Below are 27,673 nucleotides of genomic sequence, written 5' to 3'. Positions count from 1 at the left end.
TCCAGCCACTGGCAGCCAGTACTTCTTCCGTGCTGACGGGACGCAGCTCCACACTGTCGCGCCAAATAAAAAGGTCCCTCCCTTTAATTGAACTGTGATGTAATTGGCCCCTGAAAGGATACATTAGCTTATTCGTAAATGTCAAGGAGGGAGACGGATAGGAAGAAGAATATGAGGAAGTAATCGCGCTACTTAAAGAGCTTTTATTAAGAGACTCTGCAACCAAAAGATCTCCAGGAGTGGAGTCGACGTGGATAAGCTATTTGAACAGAATACACTCAAGGTAAAGGCACCTTGTTGTTTCTTATCTATATGCATGGATTACATTACAAAATGCAGGTGTTGCAGGTGTTGTATGTTTAGACTGAAACACAAAGCAAGACGTTTTGATATCAGCAGAAAGACACACTCCAAGAGGTAACCAACCAATGCTGTGTCCTTTTACTGCTGTCAACACGCACCTGGAATAACACGGGATTTATTGGGGGGGGGGGGGGGGGCAGAGAAAATGTTTTGGGAACATTTAGATGAGAAGAATACAGTTGGAACAGGTTGGGTTTTAAATTATGTTTCCATTTCTGCAATGTACAGCTTGAATGATTCAACAGTGGCAGAGAGAGATGACAGGGGAGGGGGGAGAGAGAGAGAGGTGGCAGAGAGAGGTGACAGGGGAGGGGAGAGACAGAGAGGTGGCAGGGAGAGGTGACAGGGGAGGGGAGAGACAGAGAGGTGGCAGGGAGAGGTGACAGGGAGGGGAGAGAGAGAGAGAGAGGTGGCAGAGAGAGGTGACAGGGGAGGGGAGAGACAGAGAGAGAGAGGTGGCAGAGAGAGGTGACAGGGGAGGGGAGAGACAGAGAGAGAGAGATGGCAGAGAGAGGTGACAGGGGAGGGGAGAGACAGAGAGGTGGCAGGGAGAGGTGACAGGGGAGGGGAGAGCGAGAGAGAGGGAACAAAGTCATTTAAATCCACCTCTTTCGGTCTGAATGAACATGTTACTATTTTCGTTTTCTGCCGTAATAAAAGAGAGACAGAGTAAAGAGAGAGGAGCGAGAAGGATTCTAATTCTGGTGCACTTGGCGCAGCTGAGGGAGTCCGCAAGTAACCGGTGACGACACAACCACAGTCCTGCTGAGCTTTACCCGGTGTCTGTGTGTGAGTGTGCGCGTGTGCGCGCGTGCGAGTGTGCACGTGTGTGTGCGTGTTCAGTGCTGTAAAGTAACTAAGTAAAAAATTATTTGAATACTTTTGGGGATATCTGTACTTTATTTACTATTAATATTTTTTTACTTCACTACATTCCTAAATAAAATAATGTACTTTTTACTTTCATACATTTTCCCTGATACCCAAAAGTACTCGTTACATTTCCATTGCTCAGGCTGGATGAAATATGGTCCAATTCTAACACGTTGTCATCCCTACTGCCTCTGATCTGGAGGACTCGCTGAACACAAACGCTGCGTTTGTAAATGACATCTGAGTGTTGGAGTGTGCCCCTGGCTGTCCGTACATACAAAATCATGTCTTCTTCTTTGCTTAATATACGGAATTTGATATAGAGTATTTACTTTCACTTTTTACGTTGACTAAAGTATGACAGTAGTTGTTCCACCAACAGATGGAGATGGTCTGGACAGTTCTGTGTCTCCAGCTCCTCCTCTGCCAGACATGGGCCCTGTCTTCATACCATCACTTAGACCATATGCTCAATGCTCAAACAGGTAAGACTGCAGTGTGTGTGTGTGTGTGTGTGTGTGTGTGTGTGTGTGTGTGTGTGTGTGTGTGTGTGTGTGTGTGTGTGTGTGTGTGTGTGTGTGTGTGTGTGTGTGTGTGTGAGGAGTTGTCACTCTGACTGTAGTTACGTAACTCAAGGACGTACACACACACACACACACACACACACACACACACACACACACACACACACACACACACACACACACACACACCCTTCAATTATCCAGCATGTGTTTGGAGTTTTATTGATTTCTCTTAAATGGCTGTCTGTCATTGGTTCTGCCATGTGTCTGTCAGCCCTCAGGTCCTTGGATGAGCCAATGAGGTTTGACCCCTGCTGTCTCCTGGCCCCTCCCCCACCCCCACTCTTCCCTCCACCCTCCCTGCTCTGGAAACAAGGGACTACGGTGAGGTTAAACACACACAAACACACGCACGCACGCACACACACACACACACACACACACAAACACACACACACACGTTTCCCTGCAGTTCACACCAGTGGCAGTCAGTGCCGTTTCAGATGAGGGAGGACAACATTTGAATGAAACAGCCTATGAATGAAAGTTTACAATGTAGGTGCACACCGGTGGAGAGACACATTAGACGTGACAGACAGTGACATTCAATACAGCCTCGCACACTCTTGCATCTAGTTGTAATCATCAGTCCAAAAGTTGCAAATGAGCATTTCTATTGGACAAATTCAGGTATGTTTATCCCCGTTTTGTTCCGTTTGCTTCCGTTTCAAGAAATGTTTTTCAACAGAATCGGCGGACTTCGATGTACAACACGTCAGCTGTACGTGACCAGGTGGAAAACCTTTCCAAGCCACACCTGCTACACAGCCTATATCGTTGTCACCATATTAGCTAAAGTAAAGTCCTAGTTAACATAGCTAATAGAACTAACGCGTTAGTAAACCTGCTACAATCATACAGTAACGTTACAGTGTAAGCAGATACACCAGGGCCCCGGTGACAATACATTTGTGAAACCTAAAGCTTTACCTTGACTTGGAAGAGTTCCAGTGTTGTGTTGGAAAGTCATAGCCAGCTAGCTAACATAGCATCCCTCTGTTATAACCAGCTAGCTAACATAGCATCCCTCTGTTATAACCAGCTAGCTAACATAGCATCCCTCTGTTATAACCAGCTAGCTAACATAGCATCCCTCTGTTATAACCAGCTAGCTAACATAGCATCCCTCTGTTATAACCAGCTAGCTAACATAGCATCCCTCTGTTATAGCCAGCTAGCTAACATAGCATCCCTCTGTTATAACCAGCTAGCTAACATAGCATCCCTCTGTTATAACCAGCTAGCTAACATAGCATCCCTCTGTTATAACCAGCTAGCTAACATAGCATCCCTCTGTTATAACCAGCTAGCTAACATAGCATCCCTCTGTTATAACCAGCTAGCTAACATAGCATCCCTCTGTTATAACCAGCTAGCTAACATAGCATCCCTCTGTTATAACCAGCTAGCTAATATAGCATCTCTCTATTATAACCAGCTAGCTAACATAGCATCCCTCTGTTATAACCAGCTAGCTAACATAGCATCCCTCTGTTATAACCAGCTAGCTAACATAGCATCCCTCTGTTATAACTAGCTAGCTAACATAGCATCCCTCTGTTATAACCAGCTAGCTAATATAGCATCTCTCTGTTATAACCAGCTAGCTAACATAGCATCCCTCTTATAACCAGCTAGCTAACATAGCATCCCTCTGTTATAACCAGCTAGCTAATATAGCATCCCTCTGTTATAACCAGCTAGCTAACATAGCATCCCTCTGTTATAACCAGCTAGCTAACATAGCATCCCTCTGTTATAACCAGCTAGCTAACATAGCATCCCTCTGTTATAACCAGCTAGCTAACATAGCATCCCTCTGTTATAACCAGCTAGCTAACATAGCATCCCTCTGTTATAACCAGCTAGCTAACATAGCATCCCTCTGTTATAACCAGCTAGCTAACATAGCATCCCTCTGTTATAACCAGCTAGCTAACATAGCATCCCTCTGTTATGACCAGCTAGCTAACATAGCATCCCTCTGTTATAACCAGCTAGCTAACATAGCATCCCTCTTTTATAGCCAGCTAGCTAACATAGCATCCCTCTGTTATAACCAGCTAGCTAACATAGCATCACTCTGTTATAACCAGCTAGCTAACATAGCATCACTCTGTTATAACCAGCTAGCTAACATAGCATCACTTTGTTATAACCAGCTAGCTAACATAGCATCCCTCTGTTATAACCAGCTAGCTAACATAGCATCCCTCTGTTATAACCAGCTAGCTAACATAGCATCCCTCTGTTATGACCAGCTAGCTAACATAACATCCCTCTGTTATAACCAGCTAGCTAACATAGCATCCCTCTGTTATAACCAGCTAGCTAACATAGCATCCCTCTGTTATAACCAGCTAGCTAACATAGCATCCCTCTGTTATAGCCAGCTAGCTAACATAGCATCCCTCTGTTATAACCAGCTAGCTAACATAGCATCCCTCTGTTATAACCAGCTAGCTAACATAGCATCCCTCTGTTATAGCCAGCTAGCTAACATAGCATTCCTCTGTTATGACCAGCTAGCTAACATAGCATCCCTCTGTTATAACCAGCTAGCTAACATAGCATCCCTCTGTTATGACCAGCTAGCTAACATAGCATCCCTCTGTTATGACCAGCTAGCTAACATAGCATCCCTCTGTTATAACCAGCTAGCTAACATAGCATCCCTCTGTTATAGCCAGCTAGCTAACATAGCATCCGTCTGTTATAACCAGCTAGCTAACATAGCATCCCTCTGTTATAGCCAGCTAGCTAACATAGCAACCCTCTGTTATAACCAGCTAGCTAACATAGCATCCCTCTGTTATAACCAGCTAGCTAACATAGCATCCCTCTGTTATAGCCAGCTAGCTAACATAGCATCCGTCTGTTATAACCAGCTAGCTAACATAGCATCCCTCTGTTATAGCCAGCTAGCTAACATAGCAACCCTCTGTTATAACCAGCTAGCTAACATAGCATCCTGCTGCAAGTCCCTGCAGTATACAGATACGTTTCCCTGCAGTACACAGTCACATGTTTCCCCGCAGTACACAGAGACATGTTTCCCTGCAGTACACAGAGACATGTTTCCCTGCAGTACACAGACACATGTTTCCCTGCAATAAACACACATGTTTCCCTGCAGTACACAGACCCACGTTTCCCTGCAGTACACAGACCCACGTTTCCCTGCAGTACACAGAGACATGTTTCCCTGCAGTACACAGACCCACGTTTCCCTGCAGTACACAGACCCACGTTTCCCTGCAGTACACAGAGACATGTTTCCCTGCAGTACACAGACCCACGTTTCCCTGCAGTACACAGAGACATGTTTCCCTGCAGTACACAGACCCACGTTTCCCTGCAGTACACAGACCCACGTTTCCCTGCAGTACACAGAGACATGTTTCCCTGCAGTAAACACACCATTACTTGTCCTGAATACTGTTATCCTCCAGAGCCTTTAGGCTCTAGCTTACATTACTGAGGCACACAGACAGCCGTTCAGTCAGACACTTTTACATAACTTGTGTTTGAAGGTTGACTACCCAGTGAAAGAGGGAGGAGGAGGAGGAAGAGGAGAGGAGGAGGAAGAGCAGAGGTATAAACATCTGCCTGTGCTCCATGGATGTAAACCAGGACCCCAGGGACCCCCAGGACCAGAGGTGTGTGTGTGTGTGTGTGTGTGTGTGTGTGTGTGTGTGTGTGTGTGTGTGTGTGTGTGTGTGTGTGTGTGTGTGTGTGTGTCATTATAAATGTGTGAGGTGTGTATTAATTGTGTTTTCAGGGTACCAGTGGAATGCCAGGAATTAGTGGACCAAAGGGAGACAAGGTGAATATGTTGTCTGTCTGTGTGTGTGTGTGTGTGTGTGTGTGTGTGTGTGTGTGTGTGTGTGTGTGTGTTTGTGTGTGTGTGTGTGTGTGTACCAGAGTTTCAGTTAGCCGGTAAAATAATTTAAATACACTGAACAAAAATATAAACTTAACATGCAACAACTTTACTTGACTTTTTCCAAAATTGTTTTATGTTACAGCCTTTTTCTAAAATTGATTTTTTTTTTTAAACCCTCATCAAACTAAACACAAAACCCCATAATGACAAAGCAAAAACAGGTTTTTAGAATTGTTTTCAAATGTATTCAAAATAAAAAAAACTGAATGATGGAGGACACTGTGTTCTTGGGGACCTTCAATGCTGCAGAACTGTTTTGGTACCCTTCCCTAAATCTGTACCTCGACACAATCCTGTCTCGGAGCTCTATTCCTTCAACCTCATGGCTTGGTTTTTACTCTGACATGCACTGTCAACTGTGGGACCTTATATAGACAGGTGTGTGCCTTTCCAAATCATGTCCAATCAATTAAATTTACCACAGGTGGACTCCAATCAATTTGTAGGACCATCTCAAGAATGATCAATGGAAACAGGATGCACCTGAGCTTAATTTCAAGTCTCATAGCAAAAGGTCTGAATACTTATGTAAATAAGGTATTTCTGTTTAGTTTTTTTTATACATTTGTAAAAAAAAAAAATGTAAAAAATGTCTAAAAACCTGTTTTCGCTTTGTCGTTATGGGATAGATTGATGAGGAACATGTTATATTTAATACATTTTAATATAAGGATGTAACATAACAAAATGTGGAAAAAGGAAAGAGGTCTGAATACTTCCCAAATGCACTGTAAGGAAATCAGTCAATTTAAATTGACATTCATTAGGCCCTAATCTATGGATTTCACATGACAGAGAATACATATATGCATCTGTTGTATCTGGTGTGACCACCATTTGCCTCATGCAGTGCGACACATCTCCTTCATATAGAGTTGATCAGGCTGTTGATTGTGGCCTTGTGGAATGTTGTCCCTCTTGTCTTCAATGGATGTGCAAAGTTTCTGGATATTGGCGGAAACTGGAACATGCTGTCGTGCGCGTCGATCCAGAGCATCCCAAACATGCTCAATGGATGACATCTCTGATGAGTATGCAGGTCATGGAAGAACTGGGACATTTTCAGCTTCCAGGAATTGTGTACAGATTGTTTTCGATAAAATTATTTGCGATAAAATGCAATTGTGTTCGTTATCCGTAGCTTATGCCTGCCCATACCATAACCCCGCCTCCACCATGGGGCACTCTGTTCACAACGTTGACATCAGCAAACCTGCTCGCCCACACGACGTCAAACACGCTGTCTGCTATCTGCTCGGTACGGTTGAAACCGGGATTCATCCGTGAAGAGCACACTTCTCCAGCTTGCCAGTGTCCATCGTAGGTGAGAATTTGCCCACTGAAGTCAGTTCAAGACCCTGGTGAGGATGACGAGCACGCAGATGAGCTTTCCCAAGACGGTTTCTGACAGTTTGTGCAGAAATTCTATGGTTGTGGAAACCCACAGTTTCACCAGCTGTCCAGGTGGCTGGTCTCAGACGATCCCTCAGTTTCACCAGCTGTCCGGGTGGCTGGTCTCAGACGATCCCTCAGTTTCATCAGCTGTCTGGGTGGCTGGTCTCAGACGATCCCTCAGTTTCATCAGCTGTCTGGGTGGCTGGTCTCAGACGATCCCTCAGTTTCATCAGCTGTCTGGGTGGCTGGTCTCAGACGATTCCTCAGTTTCATCAGCTGTCCAGGTGGCTGGTCTCAGACGATCCCGCAGGTGAAGAAGCTGGATGTGGAGGTCGTGGACTGCTCACTATCAGCCATGTAAACAAATTTGTGTTCAAAATTTCAGACAAATAATATTTTTGTGCGTATGGAACATTTCTGGAATATTTAATTTCAGCTCATGGGACCAACACTTTACATGTTGTTTTTGTATTTTTGTTCAGTGTAAAATTGACGCTGGTCAATTGTCCGGGAAAAAAAATCCCATTGCGAAATAATACATTTTAGCCTATTCACTGTTCTAAATACCAGTAGATATAGTGTGAGAGCTGCTGAAACAACTCAAACAGCTGCTGGAGTGAAATATGTACCTTACCAGTCAAAAGACAGACCTACTCAGTCAAGGGTTTTTCTTTATTTTTACTTTTTTTTTTAATCAGTTGTATTGTGACAAGGTAGGGGGTGGTATACAGAAAATAGCCCTATTTGGTAAATACCAAGTCCATGTTATGGCAATAACAGCTCAAATAAGCAAAGAGAAATGACAGACCTTCATTACATTAAGACATGAAGGTCAGTCAATCCGGAAAATTACAAGAGTTTTTCAAGTATCTTCAAGTGCAGTTGCAAAAACCATCAAACACTATGATGAAACTGGCTCTCATGAGGACCGCCACAGGAAAGGAAGACCCAGAGTTACCTCTGCTGCAGAGGATAAGTTCATTAATGTTACCAGCCTCAGAAATTGCAACCCAAATAAATGCTTCACAGAGTTCAAGTAACAGACACATCTCAACATCAACTGTTCAGAGGAAACTGTGTGAATCAGGCCATGGTTGAATTGCTGCAAAGAAACCACTACTAAAGGACACCAATAATAAGAAGAGACTTGCTTCGGCCAAGAAACACGAGCAGTGGACATTAGACCGAAGGAAATCTGTTCTTTTGACTGATGAGTCCAAATTTGAGATTTTTGGTTCCAACCGCTGTGTCTTTGTGAGACACAGAGTAGGTGAACGGATGATCTCCGCATGTGTGGTTCCCACCGTGAAGCATGGAGGAGGAGGTGTGATGGTGCTTTGCTGGTGATACTGTCGGTGAATAATTTAGAATTCAAGGCACACTTAACCAGCATGGCTACCACAGCATTCTGCAGTGATACACCATCCCATCTGGTTTGCGCTTTGTGGGACTACCATATGTTTTTCAACAGGACAATGACCCAACACACCTCCAGGCTGTGTAAGGGCTATTTGACCAAGAAGGAGATGGATGGAGTGCTGCATCAGATGACCTGGCCTCTACAATCACCTGACCTCAATCCAATTGAGATGGTTTGGGATGAATTGGACCGCAGAGTGAAGAAAAAGCAGCCAACAAATGCTCAGCATATATGGGAACTCCTTCAAGACTGTTGGAAAAGCATTCCAGGTGAAGCTGGTTGAGAGAATTTCAAGAGTTGACAAAGCTGTCATCAAGGCAAAGGGTGGCCACATTGAAGAATATAAAATATTTTGATTTAACACTTTTTTGGTTACTACATGATTCGATATGTCTTATTTCATAGTTTTGATGTCTTCACTATTATTCTACAGTGTAGAAAATTGTAAACAAAATATTTATATATCACACGAATGAGTAGGTGTGTCCAAACGTTTGACTGGTACTGTATGTGTTTTAAGTTTCACAATTGCATAACAATTATAAAGGCAACGGTCTGTCTGTCTGTCTGTCTGTCTGTCTGTCTGTCTGTCTGTCTGTCTGTCTGTCTGTCTGTCTGTCTGTCTGTCTGTCTGTCTGTCTGTCTGTCTGTCAACATGTCCGTGTGTCTGTGTGTCTGTTTCTGTGCGTGAGAGAGATGTATGCCTTGTATGACCTCTAATGTTTTTGACACCATTAGAGACTCATCTTGTGTGTGTGTGTCTTTGTCATCCTTCTCGGTGAGTACTAATGAACACACGTCTCCTCATCCCTCATTTCTTCTCGTCCTCCAGGGAGAGATCGGACGACCAGGGTCAAAGGTGAGACACTCCTCCTCTCACTCCGTCGCTCGTACAATCCTCCTCTCGCTCCCCCGCCCATCTCTCCCTCTCCCTCTCTCTCTCTATCCCTCCTCTGCAGTGTCTCTCTCCTTCTCCTCTGCAGTGTCTCTCTCCTTCTCCTCTGCAGTGTCTCTCTCCTTCTCCTCTGCAGTGTCTCTCTCTCCTTCCCCTCTGCAGTGTCTCTCTCCTTCTCCTCTGCAGTGTCTCTCTCCTTCTCCTCTGCAGTGTCTCTCCTTCTCCTCTGCAGTGTCTCTCTCTCCTTCCCCTCTGCAGTGTCTCTCTCCTTCTCCTCTGCAGTGTCTCTCTCCTTCTCCTCTGCAGTGTCTCTCTCCTTCTCCTCTGCAGTGTCTCTCTCCTTCTCCTCTGCAGTGTCTCTCTCCTTCTCCTCTGCAGTGTCTCTCTCCTTCTCCTCTGCAGTGTCTCTCTCCTTCCCCTCTGCAGTGTCTCTCTCCTTCTTCTCTGCAGTGTCTCACTCTCCTTCTTCTCTGCAGTGTCTCTCTCCTTCTCCTCTGCAGTGTCTCTCTCCTTTCTCCTCTGCAGTGTCTCTCCTTCTCCTCTGCAGTCTCTCTCTCCTTTCTCCTCTGCAGTGTCTTTCTCTCCTTCTTGGCTCTGGTCCATCAACTGTGTGTGTGTGTGTGTGTGTGTGTGTGTGTGTGTGTGTGTGTGTGTGTGTGTGTGTGTGTGTGTACTGCATCCCCCTCTGCAGTTCTAATCTCCCTGAGTGCTTGTGTTCGCTATGGTAAATCACTAAGACATTGTTCCTGTGGCCAAACAGCACACACACACACACACGCATCACTCTAAAGCCCACTGGTTAAAGACAGTGAGCTGAAGGAATACACACTCTGGTCCACCATGTGGCAGATAATATTTTCGCTCATTATTTGACCAGGTATATTGACAGAAAACACATCTCCTGTACACCAAGGACCCGGGGAAGAGTTGTTTATGAACCATTGTTTTTGGTAACAGTGGAGGCTACTGAGGGGAGGAAGGCTCCTAATAATGCCATGTGTTTGATGTATTTGATACCATTCCATGTATTCCACTCCAGTCATTACTACGAGCCCGTCCTCCCCAATTAAAGTGTCACCAACCTCCTGTGGTGTACAATGCCCCCCCCCACCAAACATTCTTCTCTAGGATTTTGGTCTGTTTCACCTTAATGCTTTTGTCTGTGGATCCAAATAAAGTAAATATGCCAATGTGACTTGTGTTTACTCCAGGGTCGTACAGGTCCTCCTGGGTTACCAGGTAGACAGGGACCAGCCGGATGGCCCGGTCCAGAGGGACCCAAAGTAAGTCTCTCCCCCCCCCCCCCCCTCACTATGACGGTCTCCCGGCGTCAACAACACTCATGTGAATTAACTTTCTGATTCCAGGGAGAGAAAGGAGAGCAGGGGCTGATGGGCCTGCCGGGGTTGAGAGGTCCACCTGGAACCAAGGTCTGTCTCACAGACACATTGCCCTCTCTCACGGACATGAAGTCACGAACACACATTCACACGTCATAAACACAAGACCAAAAAAAATAGGTGCCTTTCTCAGTCACCAGAAGCACCGGCGTCAACCATTATATTTTACAGCGAATGCTGCAGAAAAAAAAGCGAACTTCTTCTTAGGCAAACTCTTTTGTCCGCGTGCGCGCACACACACACACACGACTGTCTGTGTGAACGTGTCTGAAAACAGCCTCTAATATATCTACTACTACTTCTCTACTTGTCTATAAAAATAAATACAAATTGAACGAGTCACAGGAAGCACGCTCTCCTTTCGTCGCTTTCCTTGTAGACAGAATAAAACAGGGTTGAAACATTTACTAAGCAACAAATAAACGGAAAAAAAAGACAAAAAATAAACCGAAAGAAAAGTTATTTTAACCTGGTAATATTTTTCTCTCAGTTTGCTCTAGAATTTTACTATCAATAATAAAACTAAGCCTAGGACAGTAGACTCAAACATCATGTGTTGGATAGGAATTTCCTTTAGCATTGCGGCTTGTTCTTCTAATCCCATCAAGCAGCAGCACAAGGAATCTCTCCATCGATTGGATATTAGGATATTAGTGATAGGAAGGAATCTCTCCATCGATTGGAGGAGTCTAAGGATATTAGTGATAGGCACCAATATCTAAAGTATTTTTTTCAAGATGAAAAGAAGACGGAAAGTGACAGTGTCCAGACGACTGTGTGCTGATTGATCAGTAGCCTAGGTGTGAATAATGGGGGCAGCAGGTAGTTTAGTAGTAACCAAAAGGTTGTAAGATCGGAGCTGACAAGGTAAAAACAAATCGTCGTTCTGGCCCCTGAACAAGGCAGTTAACCTACTATTTAATTGTAAATAAGAATTTGTTCTTAACTGACTTGCCTGGTTAATTAAATAAAAAAATGATCTGATAGATTAATTCTAATCAATTATCTGAATTTTTTAAGAGCCCCCATCCACCACCTGATGGGACAATTAGACAGTTATGCTGCTGGTCATCTGCTATCGGCTCCTTGAATTAAAGCGTCAAGATTTAACAGAGATGTTTCGAACGGGATTCGTTTTTCCAAACTGTAATTATTTTCGATTTCATTCAGTTGCGTCTTAAGATGGAAGCCTGGAGTTTTTTTTAGTTTTTTTTAATTCTAGGAGTGAATACACTTCCACATCTAGACGATAAAAGGCTAAATTGCTATAATATTTATATTTACGTAAGTGATCGTAATCATTATTTTAGCGATCCGCGGTAGACGTCCCTTCAATGAAAAGGCCTCCCATCCTGCTGACGTGAACTGCTGAACAGCGCTTTGCGCTTCAGATGCATTTACGGATGAGAACGTGAACTTGCCATTTACAAAAAGTTTTCAATATAGGCCATTCATATGAAATATGTGCGCAGTACTTTGTTTTAAAGCATCAATTTATCAAATCGGTCATTTCTTTTCTTGCTCTAACTGCGAGCAGCACCTGTCAACACACAGGAATGTTGTTATGCACGATGGCTCGTCGACTATTATCAGAGGACCTTGGAGCCTTGCATCCCACTGGTTGAATCAACGTTGTTTCCACGTCATGAACAAACATACAAACATTCTAAACACAAGAGAAAATAGGTTCATTATTGTCTTTTCATTCCTTCATCAGGGTCTTCCTGGTTATAAAGGAGAGAAGGTGAGCTCAGATTATACTCTGATTCAGAGCATGCTGTTAAAACTACATTACCCAGATTATACTCTGATTCAGAGCATGCTGTTAAAACTACATTACCCAGATTATACTCTGATTCAGAGCATGCTGTTAAAACTACATTACCCAGATTATACTCTGATTCAGAGCATGCTGTTCAAACTACATTACCCAGATTATACTTTGATTCAGACCATGCTGTTTAAAACTACATTACCCAGATTATACTCTGATTCAGAGCATGCTGTTAAAACTACATTACCCAGATTATACTCTGATTCAGAGCATGCTGTTCAAACTACATTACCCAGATTATACTCTGATTCAGACCATCCTGTTAAAACTACATTACCCATAATGATTAGAATTTTCTTATACTGGTATGTTCTCTCTCTCTCTCTCTCTCTCTCTCTCTCTCTCTCCTGCCAGGGGTCTCGTGGTAATTCAGGCGTATTAGGACCAAAAGGCAACAAGGTGGGTGTTGTTACTGGACGTCAGCTAACTAGTGACGATCATTATTCATTGGTGTCGCCTTCCTGGAAACATAAACCATGGTGCTCAGTGGTTCTCTATCTTTTCTCTTTTTTTCCTAGGGCTCCGTAGGTCTCTCTGGGATGTTGGGACAGAAGGTTAGAAACACATAGATACATTCAATTGTTTGATTTAATTCTGTGGTGAGAAATAACTTAATTAGGACCAAAATATATTATATAAACCCATAGAATCTATATTTTACAACTTTTTACCTCTCTTCCTCCCACACCTCTCTCTCTCTCTCTCTCTCTCTCTCTCTCTCTCTCTACCTATCTCAGGGTGAGATGGGATCGAAGGGAGACCCAGGAATTTCAGGGAAGAGAGGACCAACTGGCCGACCTGGGAAGAGAGGACAACATGTAAGAGAGATCAGAGGAGAAAATATATACTACCAGTCCTCGAAGAGGCATTGGTGTGCTTGTTGTTAGTGTGTATCTTCAGTGTCCAGGATGTAGCTGGTGTACAGTACCTTCGGAAGGTATTCAGACCCATTGGCTTTTTCCATATTTTGTTACATTACAGCCTTATTATAATTAAAATAAAAAAACAGAACGGTATTTCAGTTTAAAAGAAAATTAATTTGCTAAAATGTCTAAACATTTCTACAAACCTGGTCTAAGACCCGATGGACCCTCTGGAAGTCACTCTGACAGAGCTCCAGAGTTCCTCTGTGGAGATCGGAGAACCTTCCAGAAGAACAACCATCTCTGCAGCACTCCACCAATCAGGGCTTTGTGGTAGAGTGGCCAGACGGAAGCCACTCCTCAGTATAAGGCACATAACAGCCCGCTTGGAGTTTGCCAAAAGGAGAAACAAGATTCTCTGGTCTGATGAAACCAAGATTGAACTCTTTGGCGTGAATGCCAAGCATCATGTCTGGAGGAAACCTGGCACCATCCCTACGGTGAAGCATGGTGGTGGCAGCATCATGCTGTGGAGATGTTTTTCAGTGGCAGAGACCGGGAGACTAGTCAGGGGTAAGATCGAGGGTACAGAGAAAAGTACAGAGAGAACCTTGATGAAAACCTACTCCAGAGCGCTCAGGACCTCAGACTGGGGCGAAGGTTCACCTTCCAACAGGACAACAACCCTAAGCACACAGCCAAGACAATACAGGAGTGGTTTCAGGAGAAGTCTCTTAATGTACTTTAGCCAGAGCCCAGACTTGAACCCAATTGAACATCTCTGGAGAGGCCTGAAAATAGCTGTGCAGCAACAATCCCCATCCAATCTGACAGAGCTTGAGAGGATCTGCAGAGAAGAATGGGAGAAACTCCCCAAATACAGGTGTGCCAAGCTTGTAGCATCATAACCAAGAAGACTCAAGGCTGTAATCACTGCCAAACTAGCTTTTTTTATTTAACTAGGCAAGCCAGTTAAGAACAAATTCTTATTTACAATGACAGCCTACCCCAGCCAAACCCCCCCTTAACCCGGACGATGCTGGGCCAACTGTGCGCCGCCCTATGGGACTCTCAATCACGGCCGGTTGTGATACACCCCGGGATTGAACCAGGGTCTGTAGTGACACTTCTAGCACTGAGATGCAGTGTGTTAGACCGCTTCGCCACTCGGAAGCCTCAACAAAGTACTGAGTAAAGGGTCTGAATACTTATGTAAATGTGATATTTCTAAAATCTTGTTTTATGCTTTGTCATTATGGGTTATCGTGTGTACATTGATGAGGAAATAAACTATTTAATAATTTTTAGAATAAGGCTGGAACGTAACAAAATGTGGGAAAGGTCAGTGGGTCTGAAAACTTTCCGAATGCACTGTACGTTTAATAAATTGTAACAATAAAATAATAGCAAAGCTTATAAGCAATAGAATGAAAAAAATCTTACCAGACTTAATACATAGACACTTACAAACAAATACAAGAACATGTTTCAGTTTAATACAATACGTTAAAAAAACATGATATAGATTTATCAGTAATGGTTGTTGATGCCAAAAAATGGCTTTTGGTCATCTCTAATGGAGTTTTCTATTCAAAACTTTGGAAGCTTTCAACTTTCCACCTGAAATAAGACATTTTATCAAAAAATATTGTATAAATGTCCTAAAGCAAAAATATACACAAACAAATACATTATCTGATGCTTTATCTGAAAACTACGTTAGATATGGGCACAAGACAGGGATGTCCCCTCTCCCCCTTCCTGTTTGCACTGGCAATTTAACTGCTTGCAGAAAGAATAAGACAGGACCGAAACGTAACAGCTATCAGTATTGATAAACATGAATATAAACTTAACTGTTCTGCAGATGATCTTCTGATACAGCTGATCAATATTGAAAACTCAATGAATACTGAAAAATCTCAGGATATACAATTAACAGCTGGGATAAAAGGAGAGAGAGAGAGAGAGAGAACAACTGCGTCAAAATACCCCCCCCCCCCAAAAAAAAATACTGTAGTAATTTTGCAGTGTAACTGCATTTCATTCACTGCAATTACTGCGTCCAAAATACCACAGTCGACTGCAGTTGTTGTACTTTTGTGTGAAATGAAATGTGATTCTCCAATCGCGCTGCAACCAGCACTGCAGCTTCAATGAATGAGTAGCAAAGTGTAACAATAGGCTGGCGTTGTTGTTATTAGTGGCTGTGCGTTTTTTAATATTGAGGAATATTTTATTTTCTCTGGTCAAATGAATAGCAACATGATTCTTTTGTTTTAGTTTACTTTTTTACCCTTATTTTATCAGGTAAGTTGACTGAGAACATATTCTCATTTACAGCAACGACCTGGGGAATAGTTAGAGATAGGAGGGGGGATGAATCAGATAATTGTAAGTAATTATGGTATGAGGGCCAGATTAGGAATTTAGCCAGGACACCAGGGTTAACGTGGAGAAAAAATTAATAATGGCAGTAGGAAAAAGAATACAGAACACTACAACAATATAGAACACTATGACAATATAGAACACTATGACAATATAGAACACTACAACAATATAGAACACTATAACAATATAGAACACTATGACAATATAGAACACTACAACAATATAGAACACTACAACAATATAGAACACTATAACACTATAGAACACTATAACAATATAGAACACTATAACAATATAGAACACTATAACAATATAGAACACTATGACAATATAGAACACTACAACAATATAGAACACTATAACAATATAGAACACTATAACAATATAGAACACTATAACAATATAGAACACTGCAACAATATAGAACACTATAACTATATAGAACACTATAACTATATAGAACACTATAACAATATAGAACACTATAACACTACAACAATATAGAACACTATAACATTATAGAACACTATAACACTATAGAACAATATAACAATATAGAACACTATAACAATATAGAACACTATAACTATATAGAACACTATAACAATATAGAACACTATAACACTATAGAACACTGTAACAATATAGAACACTATAACATTATAGAACACTATAACAATATAGAACACTATATCAATATAGAACACTACAACAATATAGAACACTATAACAATATAGAACACTATAACAATATAGAACACTATAACACTATAACACTATAACATTATAGAACACTATAACAATATAGAACACTATATCAATATAGAACACTATAACAATATAGAACACTATAACAATATAGAACACTATAACATTATAGAACACTATAACAAAATAGAACACTATATCAATATAGAACACTGCAACAATATAGAACACTATAACAATATAGAACACTATAACAATATAGAACACTACAACAATATAGAACACTATAACACTATAGAACACTATAACAATATAGAACACTATAACACTATAACAATATAGAACACTATAACAATATAGAACACTATAACATTATAACAATATAGAACACTATAACACTATAACAATATAGAACACTATATCAATATAGAACACTATAACAATATAGAACACTATAACAATATAGAACACTATAACACTATAACAATATAGAACACTATAACAATATAGAACACTGTAACAATATAGAACACTATAACATTATAGAACACTACAACAATATAGAACACTATAACAATATAGAACACTATAACTATATAGAACACTATAACACTACAACAATATAGAACACTATAACAATATAGAACACTATAACATTATAGAACACTACAACAATATAGAACACTATAACATTATAGAACACTACAACAATATAGAACACTATAACAATATAGAACACTATAACTATATAGAACACTATAACACTATAACAATATAGAACACTATATCAATATAGAACACTATAACAATATAGAACACTATAACAATATAGAACAATATAACAATATAGAACACTATAACAATATAGAACACTATAACAATATATCAATATAGAACACTATAACAATATAGAACACTATAACAATATAGAACACTATATCAATATAGAACACTATAACAATATAGAACACTATAACACTATATCAATATAGAACACTATAACAATATAGAACACTATAACACTATATCAATATAGAACACTATAACAATATAGAACACTATAACAATATAGAACACTATAACACTATATCAATATAGAACACTATAACAATATAGAACACTATAACAATATAGAACACTATAACAATATAGAACACTATATCAATATAGAACACTATAACATTATAGAACACTACAACAATATAGAACACTATAACTATATAGAACACTATAACAATATAGAACACTATAACTATATAGAACACTATAACAATATAGAACACTATAACACTATAACAATATAGAACACTATATCAATATAGAACACTATATCAATATAGAACACTATATCAATATAGAACACTATAACAATATAGAACACTATAACACTATAACAATATAGAACACTTTAACACTATAACAATATAGAACACTATAACAATATAGAACACTATAACACTATAACAATATAGAACACTATAACAATATAGAACACTATAACAATATAGAACACTATAACAATATAGAACACTATAACATTATAGAACACTACAACAATATAGAACACTATAACAATATAGAACACTATAACACTATAACAATATAGAACACCATAACAATATAGAACACTATAACTATATAGAACACTATAACACTACAACAATATAGAACACTATAACATTATAGAACACTACAACAATATAGAACACTATAACTATATAGAACACTATAACAATATAGAACACTATAACTATATAGAACACTATAACAATATAGAACACTATAACACTATAACAATATAGAACACCATAACAATATAGAACACTATAACTATATAGAACACTATAACACTACAACAATATAGAACACTATAACATTATAGAACACTACAACAATATAGAACACTATAACTATATAGAACACTATAACAATATAGAACACTATAACTATATAGAACACTACAACAATATAGAACACTATAACAATATAGAACACTATAACTATATAGAACACTATAACACTACAACAATATAGAACACTATAACAATATAGAACACTATAACATTATAGAACACTACAACAATATAGAACACTATAACATTATAGAACACTACAACAATATAGAACACTATATCAATGTAGAACACTATAACAATATAGAACACTGTAACAATATAGAACACTATAACTATATAGAACACTATAACAATATAGAACACTATGACAATATGGAAGAAAATATTCTGCGTATTCTACAAGAACCAATAGTAACCAATAGAAACCATTAATGACTTTGTCACAGGAAATATATTTATTACCTTGAAAGTTTTAAAAAGCAATTTTGGACTGACCAAAGTAGATATTTGTGGATGTAGATATTTTCAAATACATGCAACTAAAAGTTACATATCACGAAATTTCGATTTGAAATCTTTTGGACATTGAAGCAAACTTGCAGATGTGACCGATGTGAAATGGCTAGTTAGTTAGCGGTGGTGCGCACTAATAGCGTTTCAATCGGTGATGTCCCTCGCTCTGAGACTTGAAGTAGGGTTTCCCCTTGCTCTGCAAGGACCGCGGCTTTTGTGGCGCGATGGGTAACGATGCTTCATGGGGTGTCAGTTGTTGATGTGTGCAGAGGGTCCCTGGTTCAAGCCCAGGTTGGGGCGAGGAGAGGGAAGGAAGCTAAACTGTTACACAGAGAGCATATCCCACTGGCCATCTCTTAGAAAATAATATAAACTATTGGAATCAAGACTTAAAAATAACTGATGTTGGCACAAGATGGAGGGAAAGTTGGAGCATAGCTAACGAAATTACAGTTAACGAAAATGTACGCTTAATCCAGTATAAACTGATGTATAGAATGTATTATACAAGAGACAAATTTCACAAATTCTACAGCACAACGGAAGACGCATGTCTTAAGTGTAAAACAAACATTGACTCAATAATCCATGGCTTCTGGGAACGCTATAAAGTCTAAAAGTTATGGGCGGAGCTAGAAAGATGGCTGTCAGAAGTATTACAATGTAAACGTATTTTTAATCCGTCTGTCTGCATATTTCAAGACATGACATATGGGGATGTAGTGAGATACACATTGGGCTGGACGATTCTCTTCTCTCTTATCAATTCTCTTCTTATCTTGAAAAAACGTATACTAAAAACGTGGAAATCAATCAATACGCCATCATTGAAACAATGGAAAAAATCTAATGATTTATTATTGAAATATTGAAATAGCATTGGCGACTGTGAGAAACAAATTGGTACAATTTAAGGCCATGTGGCAAACAATAATGCAGGCACTAAGGATGGAGGGGTGAGTATACTGGTTGTGCAGATGAGATGTAGTCGTTGTTTAGGGATAGGGCACTAAGGATGGAGGTGTTAGTATACTGGTTGGGCAGATGAGATGTAGTTGTTGTTTAGGGTTAGGGCACTAGGGGATGGAGGTGTGAGTATACTGGTTGGGCAGATGAGATAGTCGTTGATATTGTGTGTCTGTAAGTTGTTGTTCGTATGTATACGTTTGTAACTGGTCTGGGGGAAAAAAAACAACCCCCCCAAAAATATAATAAAAATAATAAATGAATAAAAAACAATAATGGGCGGTTAGCATTTTTGGGGGGATAGGATATTTGTGCGTCTGTGACTTTCTCACTCATCCAACCGTTTTATGCAAGTAAAGTCAGATGTCAGATAAAAAATGGCATGACAGGCCTGATGGAAACATACTTTTTTTGGTTAAACTTTCCAAATGTCGAGGAAACAAAAATCCTATAGACAACATGGGATCTTTTTTGTGTCAGTAAAATTAATTATGCAAATTTTTTGGGGGTGGAAACGCTTTTATGCACAAAATATTGATATAATAACCATCATATCGAAGTAAACTTGTTGTGTGGTCATCCGGCTACGACTCATCAGGAAAGCATACAGTTTATTAGGTTACAGATGAAATAATTTATGATGATCATCACAGGGTGGTGAAAGGGCAAAGTGACGAGTCTGATGCTCCTTTCCAATAAATATCAAGGGTCTTATTCTAGTGACATGAAAATCGATGCTAAGCTAACAGCATCTTATCATGTAAACTATACATGAACTAAAGCTAACAGCATCTCACCATGTAAACTATATGTGAACTCTAGCTAACAGCATCTTATCATGTAAACTATACATGAACTAAAGCTAACAGCATCTCACCATGTAAACTATATGTGAACTCTAGCTAACAGCATCTCATCATGTAAACTATACATGAACTAAAGCTAACAGCATCTCACCATGTAAACTATATGTGAACTCTAGCTAACAGCATCTTATCATGTAAACTATACATGAACTCTAGCTAACAGCATCTCACCATGTAAACTATATGTGAACTCTAGCTAACAGCATCTCACCATGTAAACTATATGTGAACTCTAGCTAACAGCATCTCATCATGTAAACTATACATGAACTCTAGCTAACAGCATCTCATCATGTAAACTATATGTGAACTCTAGCCATCATGCAGATTGCTCACTGGCTATATAACTCATATGTTTTGTGACAAAACCATCAGTGGAGTTGAAGATGTGATGGAAATCCATTGAACTTGTATTTTTTTATTCGGTACATGGGAACTTAACAGCAAAGGGTATGTTTATGTGCACTACCTCATCACACACAGACTTTTATCTGCAACCGGTCAATGTGATGGAAACACGTCTTTGTTTTGGAAAATGCTCATATTGATTTCATGCGGATTTTAGAATATTCGCATGAAAAGCTGTTGCCAATTGGATGGAAACCTGTGTCAATAGTTATGGATAGTAGGTCACCTAATAGTAGGTCACCTTATGAGTGTGTGTGTGTGTGTGTGTGTGTGTGTGTGTGTGTGTGTGTGTGTGTGTAGGGTATGAAGGGTCAGGGTGGAACCCCAGGTCCAATGGGTCCTACAGGTCCTGCTGGTCCCTCTGGTCATCCTGGACCCCCTGGACAACCTGCCTCAGGTAAGATAAGACAACCTGCCTCAGGTAAGATAAGAGTACCTGCCTCAGGTAAGATAAGACCCCCTGGACTACCTGCCTCAGGTAAGATAAGACCCCCTGGACTACCTGACTCAAGTAAGATAAGACCCCCTGGACTACCTGCCTCAGGTAAGATAAGACCCCCTGGACTACCTGCCTCAGGTAAGATAAGACCCCCTGGACTACCTGCCTCAAGTAAGATAAGACCCCCTGGACTACCTGCCTCAGGTAAGATAAGACCCCCTGGACTACCTGCCTCAAGTAAGATAAGACCCCCTGGACTACCTGCCTCAGGTAAGATAAGACCCCCTGAACTACCTGCCTCAGGTAAGATAAGACCCCCTGGACTACCTGCCTCAGGTAAGATAAGACCCCCTGGACTACCTGCCTCAGGTAAGATAAGACCCCCTGAACTACCTGCCTCAGGTAAGATAAGACCACCTGGACTACCTGCCTCAGGTAAGATAAGACCCCCTGGACTAACTGCCTCAGGTAAGATAAGACCACCTGGACGACACGAACACACACAAATAAAAATGATTGTGTTTTGTGTAATGATATGTGTGTGTGTTTGTCTCCAGGCCTGTACCTGGTAGGGGAGAAGGGAGATGATGTGTGTGTGTGTTTGTCTCCAGGCCTGTACCTGGTAGGGGAGAAGGGAGATGATGTGTGTGTGTGTGTCTCCAGGCCTGTACCTGGTAGGGGAGAAGGGAGATGATGTGTGTGTGTGTGTTTGTCTCCAGGCCTGTACCTGGTAGGGGAGAAGGGAGATGATGTGTGTGTGTGTGTGTGTTTGTCTCCAGGCCTGTACCTGGTAGGGGAGAAGGGAGATGATGTGTGTGTGTGTGTCTCCAGGCCTGTACCTGGTAGGGGAGAAGGGAGATTATGTGTGTGTGTGTGTGTTTGTCTCCAGGCCTGTACCTGGTAGGGGAGAAGGGAGATGATGTGTGTGTGTGTGTTTGTCTCCAGGCCTGTACCTGGTAGGGGAGAAGGGAGATGATGTGTGTGTGTGTGTGTGTTTGTCTCCAGGCCTGTACCTGGTAGGGGAGAAGGGAGATGATGTGTGTGTGTGTGTGTGTCTCCAGGCCTGTACCTGGTAGGGGAGAAGGGAGATTATGTGTGTGTGTGTGTGTTTGTCTCCAGGCCTGTACCTGGTAGGGGAGAAGGGAGATGATGTGTGTGTGTGTGTCTCCAGGCCTGTACCTGGTAGGGGAGAAGGGAGATGATGTGTGTGTGTGTGTCTCCAGGCCTGTACCTGGTAGGGGAGAAGGGAGATAAGGGTGTAGCAGGATCTCCGGGTGCCTGTGACTGTAACACCCCTCTAGGGGTCAACAACCAACACTACGGCAGTTACACCCAACGAGGCAACTACCACAAAGTCCCCGTGGTAAAACTCTCTCTCACATTGATTTACACAGGACCTTTTCCCATCCACTTTGACCACAATTTTTTTTTTTTTTTATTGTAAAGTATAGTTATCAAGTCCCTACGTTTTGGGGCATTTTCAATATTCCTGTCTTTTTCAGTGTATTATGATTTGGGAGCTTTGTGAATCGTTGTACCTTGAATCAACATGTGTTCTTGTGTTATTTCAACGGTCTCTGGTCTCTGTGTAGATCTTTGTAGTGGACAGTGAGGAAGAGTTGGATCGTCTTCACACGGTCAATGCCATCGCCTTCAGGAAGGACCAGAGATCCCTCTACTTCAAAGACAAAGATGGCTGGCAGCCCATACAGGTACTATACTATACGATACCAGAAGATACTTCACTATACTTTACGGTACGATACTGTACTTTACAAATACACTAAGAAACTGTTGCAAGACGTTTTGTTACGGTGGGCCTTAATGATTAGGACCCTGTTGTTATGGTGGGCCTTAATGATTAGGACCCTGTTGTTATGGTGGCCCTTAATGATTAGGACCCTGTTGTTATGGTGGGCCTTAATGATTAGGACCCTGTTGTTATGATGGGCCTTAATGATTAGGACCCTGTTGTTATGGTGGGCCTTAATGATTAGGACCCTGTTGTTACGGTGGGCCTTAATGATTAGGACCCTGTTGTTATGGTGGGCCTTAATGATTAGGACCCTGTTGTTATGGTGGGCCTTAATGATTAGGACCCTGTTGTTATGGTGGGCCTTAATGATTAGGACCCTGTTGTTACGGTGGACCTTAATGATTAGGACCCTGTTGTTATGGTGGGCCTTAATGATTAGGACCCTGTTGTTATGGTGGGCCTTAATGATTAGGACCCTGTTGTTACGGTGGGCCTTAATGATTAGGACCCTGTTATTATGGTGGGCCTTAATGATTAGGACCCTGTTGTTATGGTGGGCCTTAATGATTAGGACCCTGTTGTTATGGTGGGCCTTAATGATTAGGACCCTGTTGTTATGGTGGGCCTTAATGATTAGGACCCTGTTGTTATGGTGGGCCTTAATGAATTGGACCCTGTTGTTATGGTGGGCCTTAATGATTAGGACCCTGTTGTTATGGTGGGCCTTAATGATTAGGACCCTGTTGTTATGGTGGGCCTTAATGATTAGGACCCTGTTGTTATGGTGGGCCTTAATGATTAGGACCCTGTTGTTATGGTGGGCCTTAATGAATTGGACCCTGTTGTTATGGTGGGCCTTAATAAATTGGACCCTGTTGTTATGGTGGGCCTTAATGAATTGGACCCTGTTGTTATGGTGGGCCTTAATGAATTGGACCCTGTTGTTATGGTGGGCCTTAATGAATTGGACCCTGTTGTTATGGTGGGCCTTAATGAATTGGACCCTGTTGTTATGGTGGGCCTTAATGAATTGGACCCTGTTGTTATGGTGGGCCTTAATGATTAGGACCCTGTTGTTATGGTGGGCCTTAATGATTAGGACCCTGTTGTTATGGTGGGCCTTAATGAATTGGACCCTGTTGTTATGGTGGGCCTTAATGATTAGGACCCTGTTGTTATGGTGGGCCTTAATGAATTGTACCCTGTTGTTATGGTGGGCCTTAATGAATTGGACCCTGTTGTTATGGTGGGCCTTAATGATTAGGACCCTGTTGTTATGGTGGGCCTTAATGATTAGGACCCTGTTGTTATGGTGGGCCTTAATGATTAGGACCCTGTTGTTATGGTGGGCCTTAATGAATTGGACCCTGTTGTTATGGTGGGCCTTAATGATTAGGACCCTGTTGTTATGGTGGGCCTTAATGAATTGGACCCTGTTGTTATGGTGGGCCTTAATGATTAGGACCCTGTTGTTATGGTGGGCCTTAATGAATTGGACCCTGTTGTTATGGTGGGCCTTAATGATTAGGACCCTGTTGTTATGGTGGGCCTTAATGAATTGGACCCTGTTGTTATGGTGGGCCTTAATGATTAGGACCCTGTTGTTATGGTGGGCCTTAATGAATTGGACCCTGTTGTGTAAACTGTGTTGTAGCCCTTCCAGGCGCTCCAGTCGACAGAGAAGGTTCCGGAGCGGGTGGGTGTGTGTGGCGACGGACTGGTGCAGAACGGAGAGGAGTGTGATGATGGAAACAATGTCGTCACAGATGCCTGTCTCAGTAGGTCACACACACACACACAGACAAACACACACACTGAGAATCACACACACACAGACAGAAACACACAACGACAAAGTTACGTTGATAAAGTCACAGTAGGAAATGCATACAGACAAAGAGATACATTGACACACACATTAGCCTCAAGCTTTCTATCTGAACATACAATGACAGAGGAGAAAAACAAGGAAATAGAGACTATTACAGTCGCATCATCAATGTTCTCCTTCCCCTCGCTTTCTGTCAGCCTGTAACTATTTCTCCAACTGAATTAAATTAACTTAAAATGCTATTTCAGCATCAACATAATGCATTGGGGTGCCAAAGCAATTAAACAATCTCTCTCTCTCTTCCTCCCTCCCTCTTACTGCCCTCTCTCTCTCTCTCTCTTCCTCCCTCCCTCTTACTGCCCTCTCTCTCTCTCTCTCTCTCTCTCTTTCTCTCTCTCTCTCTTACTGCCTTCTCTCTCTCTCTCTCTCGCTCTCTCTCTCTCTCTCTCTCGCTCTCTCCTTCCTTCTCTCTCTCTTTCTATCTTTCACCTTCCCTGTAGATTGTAGATGGGCGTACTGTGGAGATGGCTATCATCATGAGGGCATGGAGGAGTGTGATGGAAAAGACTTTGGCTACCAGACCTGCACATCATATCTCCCTGGGTATGTTCCCAGATTCTCTCTTTACACACACACACACACACACACACACACACACACACACACACACACACACACACACACACACACACCTCTGTTATAATGGGTCATCTCTCGTTTAAGGTCGTTTGGACATCTCAGGTGTACTGGGTCCTGTTCCATCGATTCTACTGGCTGCAAATACTTCACCTGAGCCAATGAGAAGATGACAGCATTGCAGTATTACCAATTGTGATTGGTCCATCTTCAACGAGCCTCTCCATGTTGTGGTCTATACTTCAGCTCTGTTCTGGAGTGTTCCATAAAGAAGGATTGAATTGTATGCAGCACTTTTCAAAGCGATGCAGGGGGGGGACCGTAGCTCCAATATGACAGACTGTGTGTACCTATGAAAAACGAAAAAAAAATTCCTCTAAGCTACTATTGGGGGACAGCTTTGGCCACAGGAGACCCCTGTATTCTGTCTGGATGGGTTTGGCTGCATGACTATGGCTGTGTGACTGTTCTAGTGGCTCTACGCTGGTACCTCTGGCTGTAGCACTGTTAACCGAATATTAAGAGACACGGGTGCTAATTGTGTTAAGGTATACAGTAAGTTATACAGTATGATTGTAATGTGTATAAGCTAAAATATCGCAGTAAAGTTAAGCTTGATGTTTCAATATCAATTTGACATGCATCTCAACAACAACAACAAAAAAATGTGTGTATTTTACCATGTCCAGCATGTGGTCCCGTGTGGCTCAGTTGGTAGAGCATGGTGTTTGCAACGCCAGGGTTGTGGGTTCGATTCCCACGGGGGACCAGTACGGGGAGAAGAAAAAAAAATGTATGAAATGTATGTAAGTTGCTCTGGATAAGAGCGTCTGCTAAATGACAAAAAATGTTTAAAAAAAAAACTTTTAAAAAAACGTAGCTATAGCAACCTCGGACCACTTGTATGAATTTAGACTGATAGTTAAATGTGACGGAGCTGTTGACTGTTAATTCAATGATGGTCTCTTTACCAGTCCTCTGCAGAATGAGTAAAGATGCATTCTGTAACTTTAGCTTCCTCGCTAAGCACTGGAAAAAAAAAAGAAAAAAGTGCAAAAGTTGGAACCAAATCAAGTTATTGAGAGCGATGCCGTAGGGTAACCGTTTTACAGTCTCTGAAGAAGAAATACATGGTGTGGTTCTTTGAAGAACCATACAAAAATAACAAAAAAACAGAAATGTTTTGGCTCCTCCAGGACCCGGAATTGAATAGCCCTGCTGTAGAGTTTTAAGCCTTATTTGCATATTTCACAGGGTGGCTTTTGAGTGAATTTTAGGTACCATTACCACCCAGGACTTTGTTTTCTAGTGACAGAGACATCGTTTTTTTGCATTCTTTCATTTTCAGTCCTGTAAGCGAGATTCAAAGTGAATATGTCTTTATTAAAAATTCCAATATTTTAAGACAATACATTTTTCATATGTATTCAATTTTTAATAACGACATATTCACTTTGAATCTCACTTGGTGAAGTCAGGCCAGTTTGCTGTGTGCTATGAAAGGGACACATCTGCAGGCTTCCATACATTTTCCAGAACCTTTCAGAATTCTGAAGAACCGTAGATGCCACGTCAAGAACCCCACGCTTCACTCAAAGGTTCTTTATCGGGCAAGAGTTCTCCAAGGAACCTTAAGAGCTGAGGAAGAACCATTTTAAGAACCTTAATTTTTTCTCCAGCATTAATAAAGAGTACTATTCAGCCAAGATTGTCTTTACAAAGAAGGG

General features: G+C 41.3%; 1 protein-coding gene across 3 annotated transcripts; it reads left to right on the top strand.

Annotated features, from left to right (window-relative positions):
* Positions 1-26,612, top strand: LOC115176294 (acetylcholinesterase collagenic tail peptide). 3 transcript variants are annotated; one of them, XM_029736228.1, is made up of 18 exons: positions 1-283; positions 1,619-1,721; positions 2,035-2,144; positions 5,354-5,479; positions 5,602-5,646; positions 9,414-9,440; positions 10,688-10,759; positions 10,844-10,906; positions 12,594-12,620; positions 13,065-13,109; positions 13,229-13,264; positions 13,448-13,528; positions 21,585-21,681; positions 22,947-23,086; positions 23,316-23,435; positions 25,134-25,257; positions 25,811-25,913; positions 26,034-26,612. In XM_029736228.1, the coding sequence occupies exons 2-18, from the start codon at positions 1,619-1,621 to the stop codon at positions 26,101-26,103; spliced, it is 1,389 nt and encodes a 462-aa protein (XP_029592088.1). In that variant the 5' UTR covers positions 1-283; the 3' UTR covers positions 26,104-26,612. The 3 variants fall into 3 exon arrangements, with proteins under 3 accessions (XP_029592088.1, XP_029592089.1, XP_029592090.1); XM_029736230.1 differs by lacking the exons at positions 1-283; positions 1,619-1,721; positions 2,035-2,144 and adding an exon at positions 2,217-2,450; XM_029736229.1 differs by lacking the exons at positions 22,947-23,086; positions 23,316-23,435; positions 25,134-25,257; positions 25,811-25,913; positions 26,034-26,612 and adding an exon at positions 21,829-22,375 and having other exon boundaries at positions 21,585-21,705.
* Positions 26,613-27,673: the final 1,061 nt, after the last annotated feature.

The sequence above is a fragment of the Salmo trutta genome, chromosome 36 (genome assembly GCF_901001165.1).
Source record: "Salmo trutta chromosome 36, fSalTru1.1, whole genome shotgun sequence".
In the NCBI taxonomy this organism is placed as follows: Eukaryota; Metazoa; Chordata; class Actinopteri; order Salmoniformes; family Salmonidae; genus Salmo; species Salmo trutta.
The sequence above is the reverse complement of the archived record's forward strand: the minus strand, read 5'-3'. Positions and strand labels throughout refer to the sequence as shown.